The sequence below is a fragment of the Barbus barbus genome, assembly GCF_936440315.1.
Source record: "Barbus barbus genome assembly, chromosome: 24".
NCBI classification, from domain to species: domain Eukaryota; kingdom Metazoa; phylum Chordata; class Actinopteri; order Cypriniformes; family Cyprinidae; genus Barbus; species Barbus barbus.
The window spans coordinates 27,066,146-27,082,280 of NC_136752.1; the positions used below are offsets into that span (position 1 = coordinate 27,066,146).

The window sequence follows — 16,135 nt, forward strand, 5'->3', positions numbered from 1 at the left end:
ATATATAAATGATATTTTGTTTTATTATGCATTGATTTGTTCATGAATTTATCAAATATTTATGAAGCTGATGCATGGTTTGAGCTCATCTTTACAATTCTGTACTAATGATATCTCAAAAAAAAATTATAATAATAAAGATATATTTGATGCATTTCCCTTGGACAGGAGCTCAAGGGTCATACTATGTTTCAGGGGTATTTTACTGAATATCCACTGGAGTGGTTTTTCACTGTTTGAAGTGCTCACTGTGTGTGTGTGTGTGTGTGTGTGTGTGTTTTCCATTGTTTTTCATGAAGGCATTTTGAGAGTGTGTATACTATCTAATAACTGCTATTATTTGCATGCATTATTCTGCAGGATGTCAGTGCTCAAACAGCAGGGTTGTGTCACCCTAACAGGCCAATATTTGCAATAATTTCAATGCAAATTCAGCCATAAGATTATAGAGGTTTGCAGATAATGTGAATGAAAGTTTCCTGGATGCGGATTGTTTGCGCTTCTGGTGAATTCCATAGCTACTCATTAAATTAATTACACATGAATTATGAACTTCTTTTAATATGTCTCTCATATGTCTCCACTTGTGAAATGTCATCAAGCTCATTTTTATCTCTGCTGTGCACAGAAAAAAAAATAGCCATCATAAATAAAATTGCAATGAGTAATAGAAAGTATGAGTAATAGAATGAAGTATCAGATTAAACAGCAAAAGGAAGGCACTGAACTATGATTTATGTTACAATCTACAGTATACAGACACGATATTTTGTGGAATGGTAGTGAAATACGTATGGATTAACTCTGACAAGTTAGGTCTACAATTTAATACGTGGCTATTAAAGGTTTGCATTGTCATTATTCAGTTGTAAATGATTAACACACAGTCGTTACTTTTCTCAGCGCTGGTCAGGATCAACCAATCATAGTCCTTTACGATTGTGGCTAAAGAGTAAAAATTGTTGCTGTGAATTTTACAAGATTAAATCTATTAATTAATGTATAATATTATAATAATATTAAATTAATTAGCTTTTATTTATTTGTACTTTTGTGAAAATTAAGTTTAGTTTACATGGTGTTACACTACTGTTCAATAAACATGATAAAATTGTAATAATAATCACATAATTATTATGTTTGGAATGCGAAATCATTTATGAAAAAAAAAGAAATACGATTTCCTACATTTTTCGTAGCTTCTTACTGCGCATGCGCGCTAAATTTGGTTCGTGGCTAAAGCGCGCATGCGCAGTCCGCTCGCTGAAGTTTGGAGTGATTCGTGGAAGTTTTAGATTTGGAGGAAAAAAGCCCAGCTGAAAGTCGGGAGCTTGTAAAATGGCTTTTCGCAGGAGAAACAAGAGTTATCCCTTCTTCAGCCAAGAGTTTCTCATTCAAAATCACGCGGACATTGTGTTTGGTTTGGTGATTTTCGTTTTGATTGGACTGATGTTTGAGGTGAGCTCAAGAGTTGTTTTTTCTTGTCTCTCTCTTTCTGTCTTCTGACTTTTACATCGAAATGAAACGTGCATCTTTAAAAGACTTCACTTTTAATTTGAATGTGTAAAGCCTTTGAAATCATCATCATCGTCTAAGTTACTTGGCTGGTTGTAAAAGTAGTTTATGCATTTCATCTACATTAAAAGTATGCATTAAACATCACTCAGGTTGAATTCAATGCATTCAAATAAATCCATATTTCACGACTTTATTGAAAACATTGTCACCATCACCTGGGCCCAGATATCTGAGTATGAAGATGATGAAGATACGTGAAGTTCTTAATGCATTTAATGTGTATTTTATTAGATATGAAAACATACACCAGGTGTTATGATGGTTTATTTAAGTTTTCTGCTGAAGTGCCACGTCAAATCTCTCAAGCGCTCTCAGTTTGATTGACATTCCTGAAGAATCCAGTTTAAATCCGTTTTAAATACACTTCATATTCAAATGCATCATGATCTGTCTTGATGTAAAGCAGAAAATGTGCATTTGAAGTCTCTACATCAACAGTCTTCTCAGGTTTGTCGTGTTAGCCTGTTGAATGCATGCAAGCGTGTTGAAAATGAATGAAACCATTTTATTTCATGCATTTTTATGCATGCATCATATCTGTTCAGACGGGTTTCCCCTTCACATCTTGCTGTTTCACACACCTGCTGCTCTCAACATCTGTGTTTCATTCAAACGCCGCTGTGTGTGTTCTGTGTTCATGACTTTTAAGAAACAAATCAGTGGAAAGTCATTTGATTTGTTTTGCAATTTTTTTATTTTTTTATTTTATATGAATTGTCAGTAGTGCATGTCAATCCTCTGATCAGTATTTATACAGTCTTCATGAATACACCACTTCCACCAGATTTATTATTTTGGCAAAATTTTATTAGACAGTTTTTTTTTTTCCCTACAAGATCCAATTTTGGGAAATATTTTAAATAAAATCATTTCATTGGGGTGTAGTAAATAAAGAGCAAGTACCAATTGCAAAGTATTGGTACTTTTATAATGCATTTGACTTATTTAATTATTATTATTATATTTCTCCCTGTTAGCTGCATATTCATTTTAGTAGTATTACATTTATTTTAAATTAGTTTATTTTTCTATCCATTTTAAAATTTTATTGATTCAATTGTTGCTGTTTTTATAATTTCTATTAATTTTTATAATTTTTTTTTATTTTAGTTAATTAAATATTTATTTTATTTGAAGTAAAATACATTTATGGTTTTAGTTAACCAGGTTTGTTGTCATTTTATTAAGTCTTTGTATTGGAATGTCATCTTCCTATTAAATAAAATGTGAATAAAATACACATTCAGTGTTTTAAAATTAAGAATGAAAGAATGCTTTCTTTAATTCGAGCTGTAACTGTATGAAAGCACATGAGTTTATTATAGATCATGTGATCCGTGTGTGTGTGTCAAGGGTCACATCTGTGTGTTTTAATCATCATTGTGCAGGAAAGCTGAATTTTATGTAGTGAACACCCATTTCCCTCTTCTCTCTTTCAGACAACAGCAAAAACGGCCATCTTATTCATCCAACCTCAGTATAATATCAGCACCATGAACGCAGGTTTGAGACACACACATTCATAACAGTCTCTCAGATCTGCTGCGGTCTGATGCATCAGTAACATGAGCTAACGTGTGTGTGTGTGTGTGTTTCAGATGGAGAGGTGACTCTGTATCATTATGGATGGAAAGACTGTGCCACTGTCCTCTTCTATCTTTGTATCACCATCATTCTTCACGCGGTGGTGCAGGAGTATGTGCTAGATGTAAGTGCTGCAATGCTTTTTGGGTAATGTAGTTTTAATGTAATTGGTGCATTTTTTTGCAAGCAACAGCTGAAGTTCTTTAACGCCTTCCTCGTTTTTGAGAAAAAAAATGTCTGGCCACCAGCAGCGTTTTTGCTGATTTTCACTAAAATTTCATGGCCCCCAGAATATTTCATTGAATGAATATCTGAACATGCAATACATCAAAATAAAGACCAGACCCTCTACTTTCCAAAAAAAATAAAAAAATAAAATGTTTTATTCTAGCTTCAAGCATTGTTTTTTTTTTTTTTATCAACACTAGAATATAGGTAGGTTCCATTTAAAAAAAGCAACATTTTGAGCAAAAAGCTGAGAAAGTCGCATTTGTCAAATACTTCATCTGGATCATATTCAGTAATATTATCAAAGCAAACATGCATTAGATGGCTTCCATCCCCAAAGCTTGCACAGGCCTTTACAACTTTCTGGATTGACATATCACTCTGTAACATTTGGCAGTTTTCATTTATATGATCGCATTATTTTTCATATGCATATGCTTGCATATGAGATCGCTCATTTCTGCGTCTTCCTGGTCTGTGCACATTCTAGACTCATTCAGGAGATGTGTAATAGCATCCTTAGCGTATAACAGTGAAAATACCAAAACCCCAATAATTGTGTTTGGCAGGGAAAGAGTTAATGTGCATGCCATGTTATTTATTAATATGCATTTTATTGGCTGTTGTGTGCTCTGTTTCAGAAAGTAAACCGGCGTCTGCACCTGTCGAAGAGTAAAAACACTAAGTTCAATGAATCCGGGCAGCTGTTTGTGTTTTACCTGGTGTCCAGTTTATGGAGTCTCTACGTCATCGCCACAGTAAGAGCCACCAGGTCATACACACATAAAACATTACACTTTCTGTTTATGTCACCTAATTGTTTATGTGATTGTCAGGAGGGATACATTCTGCATCCCAGCAGCCTTTGGGAGAATTATCCTCATGTTCACCTGAGGTAAATACACACAATCATAAAGGATGCAATGTGTGCATAGTGAGATCATTTTGGTCACGTTATGCTTCCAAATTCTCACCCCTGCAGAGTAAAAAAAAATAAAAAATATATATATATATATATGTAGAAATTGTAAATTACTTTTCTGTTGTATTGTTGCAGGTTTGAGAAATAAAAATCTTTGTTTGGACATTAAAAAAAAAAAATCTAATAAAAATGTATTAATTGTCTAAATTAAGATATTTAATTGTTTATGCAGAATAATGAATTTTTTATAGTGATGTCATGCGATTAATCGCATCCAAAATAAATGTTTTTATTTACATATTATACCTGTGTACTGTATATTTATGTATTTATAAATACACACATACAGTATATATTTTGAAAATATTTACATGTGTATATTTATGCATATCATTTATATTCTACATAAATATATTTAATAAACGTAACATTTAAAAATTATATATACATGCATGGTTTTGTATTTTTATATATACATAATAAATATACACAGTACATACACAATACTATGTGAACAAAAACTTTTATTTTGGATGCGATTAATCATTTGACAGCACAAAGTTCTTACTTTTATTGATATTATTTTTTGCAACTTAAGAATTTCTTTATTTTTGAGTAAAATGTACTTTTAGATGTTTGCAGGATGTTTTATTTGTCATGTTCTATTCAGTATGTCAGTATCAGTGGTTGTTTTGGTTCTGTCAGATTGTCATGTGACTGTCATGTGGTCTTTCTGTCAGGTTTCAGGTGAAGTTCTTCTACCTCACACAGCTGGCGTACTGGTTTCACGCACTACCTGAGCTTTACTTCCAGAAAGTAAGAAAGGTAAGATGAAAGGAAAACAGAAACAATGCTGCAGGGAGAGATATATATATATATGTATATACATAGTAATTATTCTGTATAATAATAGAATTGTGTTGCTTTTTTATGCTTTCAGGAGGAAATCCCACGTCAGCTGCAGTATATCAGTCTTTATCTGTTACACATTCTGGCTGCATATCTGTTAAAGTAAGACCAATGAATAAAACTGGTCAGATATTTGTACTGAGTGTTTCATTTCATTATGTATTTGTCATCTCTCTTCAGTTTGACGCGGGTCGGCCTGGTTTTGTTGTTTCTGCAGTATCTTTCTGAGATGGGTTTCCATCTGTCTCGACTATTTTACTTCATTGATGAAAACCACCACAAAATGTGAGCCATACTTCCTCACACACATACATATATTTTTAAGAGAAATTCAGCAAGTAAGCAATAGATCAAAAGTGACAGACATTTATAATGTTGCAAAAAAATTCTATTTCAAATCAATTCTGTTCTTTTGAACTTTCTATTCATCAAAGAATCCTAAAAAATGTATATTACAGTTTCCACAAAAATATGAAGCAGCAACATTGATAATCATAAATGTTTCTTGAAGCAAATCAGCATATCATAATGATTTCTGAAGGATCATGTGACACTGAAGGAGGAATGATGCTGAAAATTCAGCTTTGATCACAGAAATACATTACATTTGTTGAATTGAATTGTGATTTGTTTAGCATCTCAACCGATTTGAATCAACTATTGTTACATCCCTAAAATAATATTTCACAATATTACTGTTTTTACTGCATTTTGAACAAATGAATGCAGCTTTGGTGAGCAAAAGAGCCTTCTTTAAAAAACAACCCGTCTCTTTTGATGGTAGTGTATATCCTAACATCTCTGTATAACAGCAAACATGCTTGTGTTGTGTTTGTAGGTTTGAGATGTGGTCCGTCGGGTTCGTCCTGACCCGGATGATCACTCTGACTCTGATGTTCCTGGCTGTGGGCTTCGGTTTGGCTCGTTCTGAAAACCAGGTGCTTGATTTGGAGACGGGAAACTTCAACACTCTTTCTATCAGGTGAGACAGACGTTCACCTGTTTTTGTTGTAGTACTTCATCAGAGACCCGGGCATGAGGATAACCCTGTGTGTTTGATGCGCAGGCTGCTGGTGCTGTTCGTGGTGTGTTTCACTCAATCGTGGCTGCTCTGGAAGTTCTTCCGTTTCCAGCTGAGCCGAACGCGTGAGATGAGACTGGAGCAGGCGGCCCGGAAGAGAGCGGCCGCTAAACAACAGATGCAGCGCACGCTCAAACGTGATTCAGGTACATAGCATTTAAGTATTTTTTACGAGAAAGTAAACTTTTAGTATTTTTACTTCAGAATTTCATGTTTAATTAATTGTTTTACTTGCCGTTTCTTTGTAACAGGTTTTCTGCGCGTCTATAAGGTCTTTAAAAGTCTTAATTTGCTCTTCCAGAAATAAAGGCCTCGAAAGGTTTTAAATCAGAACAGAAAATCCTAAATTCATGAAATCATGGCATTAAATGTTGCATGCACTGATAAAAATGAACATCTTTGTCAGTATTTTTATCTGGTTTTCCAATACAAATTTTTAAATCGCCTTAAATCAAGATACATTAACCTGAGTTTTTTTTGGAGAGATCTAACAATATTAGGTGATTTGTAACACCAATGACCTGTACATACACTATATGGACAAAAGTATTGAGACACCCCCAGAAAAAGGCACTAACAAAACTGTGGCAACAAAGATGGAAACATAATTCATGTATTTAAAAATTGTATTTCCATCTCTGTTGAAACAGTGTTGGACGTGTCTAAAATGACTGTACCCTTATGTACAAGTCATTGGTGTTTGGTGATGAGATTGTGGCTCAAGGTCTGCATATAAAGTCACACCAGAGGTGTTCAGCTGGGATCAGGACTTGTCTTTCTGCAGACCAGTCAAGTTCTTCCACACTGACTCAATCAATCATGTCTTTTTGAACCGTGTCTTATACACAGAGACACTGTCATGTTAGAATAGAAAAGGGTTCTGTCCAAACTGTTGCTATAAAATAAGAAGCACACAATTCCCTAGAATATCATTATATGCTTAAACATTAAACATTGTACTCGTGGAAATTACTAAAGTAGTCAAACCTGTTCTTTAGAATGGGGTGACCCAATACTTACATTAGCGACTGTTTCTATGGGCCGCTACTATCCCGTGAACTATCCCTTTAAAAAGTCTAAATATTTAGCTTCATAAAACTTGGAGAAACCCTGTGGAATTAAAATTTAAAATTAAAACCATTTTCATTGCAGCAATTTCTTTTAAGACTAAATTCAAAAGTTTTTTTTTTCCGAAAAATGCTATTATCCCTGTTAGTTTCATTGGTTTTCATGCAATTTGCCAAAAATCGACACTATGAAAAACACTAAATATTGACATAAAAAAGAAACTCTATTTTAGCTTGTCAGACACTTGCAAATGTAAAATATGTGATTAATTCAATAAAAAAAAGAAAAAAAAAAAGATTTCCCTTCTATTTCTATTGTATTTCCATTGTGTTAGGGATCAATTTAAACAATTTTGTATGTTCAAAATTAGCTGCACAGACACTTCACTATGTACTACTGTACTCCCAATGACTACTTGTAGTTGTGCAAACAGTCACTACAAGTATAGTATAAATAGTATCTAACTTTATTTGTACTTAGGGTAAATAGTATTTATTGCTATTTGTACTACTTCTGTCTTGGCTTTTTCTCAAACCATTGGGAGGGTGACCCTTACATTTTGTAGTTTTCCTCACACAGAGCTATTGTGAATAGCTTGGAAAGAAAAAAATCATACAGGTTTTGTAAATCTGTTTTTAGGTGAGCTTTCCTTGCCCTCTAGGCAATAATATTCTTTTATTGTGTGTGTGAAAGCCAAAACATGACACTCGAAGGACAAATGCTGGTTTGTAGGTCTGATGTTGTTTCGGTTACATGTTGTTTGGTGTTCATGGAGTTGTTCCTCTCTAACACGTGCTGTTTGTGTGTTCTGCAGTTGGTCACCATGAGAATGGACTGATTAAAGCGGAGAACGGCACCTCTCCTCGTCTCAAGAAGATCAAAGCGCCGTAAACTTCAGCCCCATTCCAACGCATGGCCTCCACACATCGAGGGCTCAGGAACAAGAAAGCGTTCATCTGCCTGCTGCTTCCTGTTTCCACATCAAGAGAAGTGCACGTGGAAGGAAGTGACGAGGGCACCCTCAACGGGCTCTGGTCAACGTACTAAACTTCTCTTTCCAGTTTCAGTATTCATGTTATTTCTTCTGCATATGTTTCTAAGCTTCACTCAGTCTTCCTTTATTAAAGCGCTGTTTTGAGGTTAGTTTGTATTTCTGTATCTGCGTGTCTTGAGGTACAAAAGTGGCGACTATAGTGGCCTAGGCATGACACTCAACATGTTGAGATGATTTGAATCTGAGGTGTTATTTTGAGACTTCACACATTCTGGGTTTGTAATGAACAAAAGATTTACATGACAATCAGAAAAAAAAACCTGGCAAAAGAAACAATGGAAAATCATGTCTGAGGTAGGAACCGGTGTTGTAGTAGTGAAATGACCCTGAACACACAGCAAACTCTGTCTTGCTTTGTACATTTATGCAGTTTGATATTTGATTGTATATGACAATGCTTTATAAATATTGAACCTTTTTGAATAGTTAAATTGTTTTGAGTTTTGTGTTTGCAGAAACATTTCAACATTTATTTCATCATATAAACTGATAATGGATGAGAATCTAATGAAAATACTGTATATCCTTGTCATGTTTCATTAAAAAAAAAAATTTGATATTATGAAAAAGAAGCCTATTAGGAATTTTTTTATTTTTATTATTAAAACCAGCATGAACTGAAAATAACGTATATTTAAAACTGATTTACAAAATTTGCATTGGGATAATGAGCTTAATTTCCAGTGCAAAAAAAAAAAAAAATCTAATTCTCATCAGTAATCCATATAGATCATATAGAATATTAAAAATAGATCATTAAATTTTTTACTTCATTCCAAAAAATACTTGAGAAAAATAAGAGTTTAAAAATTCACATTCTTCTAGATGAGACTGTTTTATGCATCCGGGTTCTGATGTATAGCACACATATTCAAACATTTCTCCCTTTCAAGGCATCTTTATGGAGAATACATTCTAATCAGACATCTAAACCTGTAATTTTACCAAAAACTAAACAAACGGGTAGTTAAATTTTCCAGAGTTGCACATAGGATCATACAAACTAAGATTTTATAACATTTCTTTATGAATCCAGCCCAAGGTTCATAAGCAAAAAACAATTATTTTCTTCTAATTTTGTGGTGAAACAAGACTTGGACATGTTCTTAAATACAGTCAAATAAAACATAAATGAGCCTCAAAAATGATTATTAATTTAGATGCTGCATTTTACATTTCACTGTTTTCATTGCACATTATCACAATACTTGGGAAATCTCAACATCAAAAAGCACAAACATGAAAAAAGGACTTAATTGATAATTGAATGCTCTTTTGGTGTCTTGTGATGATGGGTAACATTATAGAGTAGATTTCAGCTCTGGAGGACCACCGGCGCGCCATCAGTCTCACCTGTGAAGAGAAACATTCAGCAAGATTTCCACTGAATATCAGCCACTCAAACGTTGTGAGCTCAAATAAATAAAATTGAGATAAAAATAATTTTAAAAACTATTTACTTGACTTTACTTTTAGTTTTTATCCAAAGCAACTTACAAATAAGAAAAAGTAACTATTTACTTTCAATCTTCATATACCAAAATGTATTTCAAGTGCAAGAAAATACATTACATTAAATGCAAATATGGGTGGATATTTTATACACATACATACATACATATAATATATTTACATATATTTTGAAATATATTTTACCAAATATATATTTTTTTATATTTTGAAATATTTAAAAATGTATATAATATAATATTTTTGATTCCCCACACAATCTTTCGTGAACAGTTTTCATCTTCAAATGAAGAATATTGTAATAATCTAAAGAACCTTTTGTGAAATGGAGAGATTCCATGGATGTTAAAGGATCTTCATGGAACCATCAAAGCCAATAATGAACCTTTTATTTGTATGATTATAGGTTGCATAGACCACAACCAAACAAACATTTTTTACCTTCATGTTGTTCCTCCTGGTCTGAGGTTTGACTGAAACCAAACATCTGTCTCAGGGATGTGATTGTACAGTGACTCCAGGTACCTCAACACATAACGGTCGGCATCCATCAGGACCAACCGATGACTGAACACTGCAGAGAAAAGAACAGAACAGCATGTGAGAGAAACAAGAGTGCGATGATTCCCAGGATGTGATGTCACTGGTCAATACCCTCCACAGTCGCTCCAATGGAGAAGTCTGCAGGTGTGTAGTATTCGGGGTTTTCCACAGAGCTTCCTGGTTTTGGGACACGAGTCTTCTCTAGGAATTTTCCTCCGATGATGCCGGAATTACGTGTTGATCTCTCAAAGATGCTGATCATGTCATCTGCCAGAATGAAGCGTCGACCCTCATCCAGGGGATTCTGGGAATCCTGTGGCAGACGAGATTGTTGTAAGAACTAATGTAGAGACATTGGAAAATAAACCTACATTTTGAAAAGAACCGGATGATACACGAACATTATCTATTATGTAGCATTTTTTTTTTTACTTTTATATTAAATAAAGAAAAAAACAGTTGAATAAAATGTACAAAACAATAAAGCACTGCAGGGATGATGTATTAACCCCAGAAATTAGTTCACATTTTACCACATCGACTGAATCGTGGACCACAAAACCAGTCATAAAGGTCAATTTCAATCATCTGAAAGCTGAATAAATAATCTTTCCATTGATGTATGGTTATAGGATCGGACTATATTTGGCTGAGATGCAGCTATTTGAAAATCTGGAATCTGAGGGGGCAAAAAAATCTAAATATTGAGAAAATCGCCTTTAAAGCAGTTCAAATGAAGTTCTTAGCAATGTATATTGTTACAGTAAATGTAGTAAATTTACAAAATACAAAACTGTAGTTTACAAAATATCTTCAAGGAACATGATCTTTACTTAATATTCTAATGATTTTTGGCATAAAAGAAAAAACGATCATTTTGACCCATACAGTGTATCGTTGGCTATTGCTACAAATATACTCCTGCTACTTATGACTAGTTTTGTGGTCCAGACTCCAGGGTCACAATTGGTCTTGGTTAAACTCCTAAAACAGATAAACTTTAATTTCGTGCCGAACTTTAAATACTTAGTTCTCTGAGGTCGCTTTGCCTAAAATCAGAGCCTGTTGTCTTTAGGATTAGGGTTGACCCGTTAGGGTTAAATGACCTGTTAGCCCGCTGGCGGTTTCAGTGTGGCGACTGACCAATCAGAATAGAGTATTCCAGACCACTCACACCGTTTCCCTGCTTGCGTTGTTGTAGCGCAATATTCCAGTAGCCCCTCACTGCGGAACAAAGATCCAGGGGGCGGGGTTGGATCCACATCCAGGGGGTGGAGATGGTAGGTTTAGGGGTGGGCATGGGTGGGTTTAGGGATCATGGGGTGGAGACGGGTAGGTTTAGGTATATGTAAGGTGGGAGGAATTTGATCTAGATCCAACCACACCCCGTGGATCTTGTGTTCTGCAGTGAGGACCCAATATTCAGTAAAGAAATGATCCAAATGAGCTGTATTCTCACCAGCCGTGCGACGTAACGCAGGACTTTGTTGTCGTTCTCCAGTAGTTTGATAATGTCTTTCTTGGGCGGTATTTAATGTATTTTATGTATTTAAAATGTAACACTTAGGCCTATTTTATGTAAATATTGCCCTGTTAGTCAAATTTGGAACATTTTGTTATTTTCTAGAAATTAACTAAAAACATTATTAAAATAATAATAATTGTTATTAACATTAAAAATGTATTAAAATGTAACATTTATTTTAGAAGGCTTGCAATTTTTCTAGAAATGAACTAAAATATGAAATGGTTTTAATTCAGACAGATTTCCATCTCTTGTAAAGCTGAATGGTGCATTTCTACAATGGCATTTGCGTGATGCTTCATTCACAGCGCTAGATGTCAGTGTCACAACATAAAACATCTCTAGAGAACATAAGTGGAAAGTGGCAGATAGATCACTTATAATAATGTACCATCTGCATTCAACTATACATAACATTCATTTTGAACTAAGATGAGATGTGATATTAGCCCAGTTAACAGTATGTATCTGACCCTCTTGATGTCTTGCTGTGTTCTGGTGTCTACTGTAAGTGGTTTGAGCAAGATGTCGGGGTGATTCTGTTCATAGTATTTCCTGGTGAAGTCGTCACAGTCATACAGCAGGAAACGCCTCTCCATCAGCGTGACCTCCTCACCGACCCTGAAGTCTTCAGGAGAGAAATACTCCTTCACGTCTTGTGGAGAAACTTCCAGAACACAGGTGGGGAACGGCTCTGAGTCGAGAAACAGAGAGAAGTTTAAGGCTTCTGGGTTAATATACTGATATTGTCCTTTGATTATGTATTAATAGGTAAATTAATAAATGACTTGCTACAACAAATACAATTAATCCTGAATTTATTTTTGTATGACTTTTTCCTCCTTTATTTATTATTTTGTTCCTTTATGTATTTTTAAAATATTTTATTTAGCTTTTTTTTTTTTTTTAAATAACATCAGATAAAATGCAAAAGAAAAACACATTAAGTAAACTAAAAATAAATACTGTTCCATTATTTTTAACTCTATTTTATATTATTTCATTCATTTTTATTTTTATATATTTATTTATTTATGGCTGCAAAACGAGTCAAAATAAAATTTGCGATATAGCTTAGTGCCATTATCTAAACAAAGGCTGAAATTTAATTAAATAAATATAGTCTGTTGAATTCAAGTCATAAATATTGCTAACTAACAGTGTAAAATAATATTATTTGATCAAATATTTGAAAAAAAATTGAAATATATTTCTGGTCAGGTTGTGCAGCCCTGTATATAAATAATTTAAAAATAAAAATGTCAAAATAATACATTTACTGAAAACATATTATACACTACCACTCAAAAGTTTTTGAACAGTTTTAACATTTTTTTTAAAGAATTGTCTTCTGCTCACCAAGCCTGCATATACTTGATCCAAAATTCAGCAAAAGCAGTGATATTGTGAATTTTTTACTATTTAAAATAACGGCTTTCTATTGAATATATTGTAAAATGTCATTTATTTCTGTGATGCAAAGCTGAATTTTCAGCATCATTCCTCCAGTCTTCAGAGTCACATGATCCTTCAGAAATCATTCTAATATACTGATTTTCTGCTCAAGAAACATTTATTATTGCTATTTTCAATATTTAAAACAGTTGAGTACATTTTATCAGGATTCTCTGATGAATAGAAAGATCCAAAGATCAGCATTTATACATCTATACCATTCAAAAGCTTGGAGTCAGTATATTTTATATATTATATATATATATTTTTGGATTATAGAAATGAATACTCTTATTTAGCAAGGATGTTTTAAATTGATCAAAAGTGGCGATAAAGACATATATTATTATTTACATTATTTTATAATGTTACAAAAGATTTCTATTTCAGATCAATTCTTTCTATTCATCAAAGAATCCTGAAAAAATCTACTCGGCTGTTTTTAACATAATAATGAAAATAATATTTTTTTGAGCAGCAAATCAGAATATTAGAAAGATTTCTGAAGGATTATGTGACTGGAGTAATGATGCTAATGATTTTAAAATATATTCAAATAGAAATGAAATATTCAAATAGAAAGTAAAAATACTTCAAAATGTTACTGTTTTGCTGTACTTTGGATCAAATAAATGCAGGCTTGGTGAGCAGAAGAGAATTCTTTAAAAAAACATTAAAAATCTTAGTGTTCAAAAACTTTTGAGGTGGTAGTGTATATAAAAATGCATCTGTTTACCTGCATGTCATTTGAACATTAAACAAATCAGAGAACTATGCTAATGGGCTGTCAGATTATTGAAATATGAATTATTAATACGAAGTAAATATTTTATGCATAAGGCTAACAAAAAAGTTTGGGATCCTCTGATTTAGTTTATCCAAGCTTCTATAAACACAAAAAGCAACACAATTGAAGCAGTTTTTTTCCTCTGTTGAAATCTGTGTTTATGGTCTCACTGCAGGTTGATTTGATGCGTTTGGGAATCTTCTGTCTGCTGAGCAGCACTGGGAACGCGTCCCGGCCGCTGTTGGCCTCGTGATGTTCGCAGATGTCAACAGAATCATCCACCAGATAGTAATGCAGCGTTACGGGCCGCTTCTCCCCGTAGAGAGTCTGTGTCATCCCAGAGCGCATAGAAACGCAGCACCTGGAGACAGCAGAGAAATGATGAGTGAGAAAGAATGTATTCATTTGTGTGTAAACATACAGGTGTGTGTATGTGTGTACCTGTCGATCCAGGGCGAGGAAGCGCTCCAGCTGATGGTTGTGGTCGTAGGGTATGATGTGGGTTTGTTGTGCTTGTACGTGGCGGATGGTGTACGGATCACTGGGAATGGACTCTGACTCGTTTAACACTATTCCCTGACTAGTACACACACACTCAGTTAAACCAAACCCCTTAGAAGCAGCAGTCCAGTAGAGTCAGTGTGTGTACCTGTGTGAAGGCATCGCAGTGTGTTATCCTGTAGACCGTTCCAAACAAACTCATGTCCATCCCGATGTTGAGGTCTTTCCAGTGGTACAGACCTCCTTGCTGGTTTTTGGTCAGCCGCTGACGTTTGATCAGCTTTCCCTGAGGAATTCCAGAGTTTTACACCGGTGGCTCGGTCACACACATGCTGTTAAAATTTGCCTTAAAAACATTTCTGAAAAGTTAATAATCCAGATTTTCATGTTACAAAAAGCATGTGGAAAAACAACTACATTCAAAACGAAGATGAACGGGGCCTACAGTTTAATGTTTCTCACCGTTAAATCCCGAAATGAGTTTCCTGGCAGGAAAGGATGCCTGTTTTGTATTTATAGACATTATGTCTTATTACCATAATCTAGATTAAAATAATTGAAAGGTTTAAATCAATAAAATAAATTACGTTGTTCTCTCATGGGACTGCTGCGCTTCCCTGAGGAGGTTTATTTATAGCGGTCTCCATGGAGACCACAAACACTGGCTGTTGTCATGGTGATGTAAACAATTCCTTTCATGCGTCTCGTGGATCAATTCACCAACAGGCGGCGCTACACGTTGAGTTTATTCAATGCAGTTTATTTAATGTTCCATAACAACCAAAACAAAACCTCTGAACACGAGCTGATACTCTTATAAAACCATGCTGAAATATTACTGGAAGATAAAACAAGTTTGAGAGCGCTTACAACACAAACATCCTGCTGTTTCACAAACAAACATTCAGACGCATACAAATGTCCAGTCACTTCATGGTTTGGCTTGCTTTGAGAAAAAAAACTACTTAATTATTACATATTAAATTATCGCTACGTGGGAATGGGCTCTTAAAAATAAAGGCTTCAGGTACAGGTTTAATACTTCCCGCAATAGTAATACTTTGTTTTTGTTTGGCATATATATATATATATATATATATATATATATATATATATATATATATATATATATATATACACACACAGTGCCCTCCAAAAGTATTGGAACAGTAAAGACAAAATTGCTCGGTTGGCTGTGGAGTCAAGATATTTACAAATATGACTAAAAGATGAATATGAGACAAAACTACAGAATGTCACGTTTTATTATTAACCGTTTCAACACATACATGTTTTACCAGCTAAGAAGTTCAGCACTTTTAGAGTTCATCCCTCTATCTGATGTGAGCATAAGTATTGGAGCAGTTTCCTCACAGGTCTTTCAGTGATCAGCTGTGTCCTGTTGCATTAATTCTTCAGATATTAAAAGC

At 34.2% G+C, this 16,135-nt stretch overlaps 1 protein-coding gene and 1 pseudogene across 2 annotated transcripts; one reads left to right on the plus strand and one right to left on the minus strand.

Moving 5' to 3' along the window:
* The first annotated feature begins 1,232 nt into the window (after window positions 1–1,232).
* Window positions 1,233–8,988, plus strand: LOC306843416 (translocating chain-associated membrane protein 2-like). The gene is made up of 11 exons (XM_079374908.1): window positions 1,233–1,458; window positions 3,018–3,081; window positions 3,177–3,286; window positions 4,032–4,148; window positions 4,227–4,285; window positions 5,053–5,137; window positions 5,253–5,323; window positions 5,402–5,506; window positions 6,060–6,203; window positions 6,288–6,448; window positions 8,185–8,988. The coding sequence occupies exons 1-11, from the start codon at window positions 1,339–1,341 to the stop codon at window positions 8,259–8,261; spliced, it is 1,113 nt and encodes a 370-aa protein (XP_079231034.1). The 5' UTR covers window positions 1,233–1,338; the 3' UTR covers window positions 8,262–8,988.
* Window positions 8,989–10,337: 1,349 nt separating this feature from the next.
* LOC306843529 (EF-hand domain-containing protein 1-like) lies at window positions 10,338–15,036 on the minus strand (annotated as a pseudogene). The gene is made up of 6 exons: window positions 14,854–15,036; window positions 14,646–14,780; window positions 14,375–14,565; window positions 12,436–12,656; window positions 10,549–10,750; window positions 10,338–10,468 (listed from the first exon to the last, which is right to left on the minus strand). The product of its transcript is annotated as an EF-hand domain-containing protein 1-like (transcript).
* Between the last annotated feature and the right edge of the window lie 1,099 nt (window positions 15,037–16,135).

Bases quoted from the DNA above. Each gene is read 5' to 3' on its own strand.
- LOC306843416 (XM_079374908.1), top strand. From the start codon at position 1,339: ATGGCTTTTCGCAGGAGAAACAAGAGTTATCCCTTCTTCAGCCAAGAG. The intron at 3,287-4,031 runs GTAAGTGCTGCA...GCTCTGTTTCAG, and splicing joins TGCAGGAGTATGTGCTAGAT to AAAGTAAACCGGCGTCTGCA. The intron at 5,138-5,252 runs GTAAGATGAAAG...TTATGCTTTCAG, and splicing joins ACTTCCAGAAAGTAAGAAAG to GAGGAAATCCCACGTCAGCT.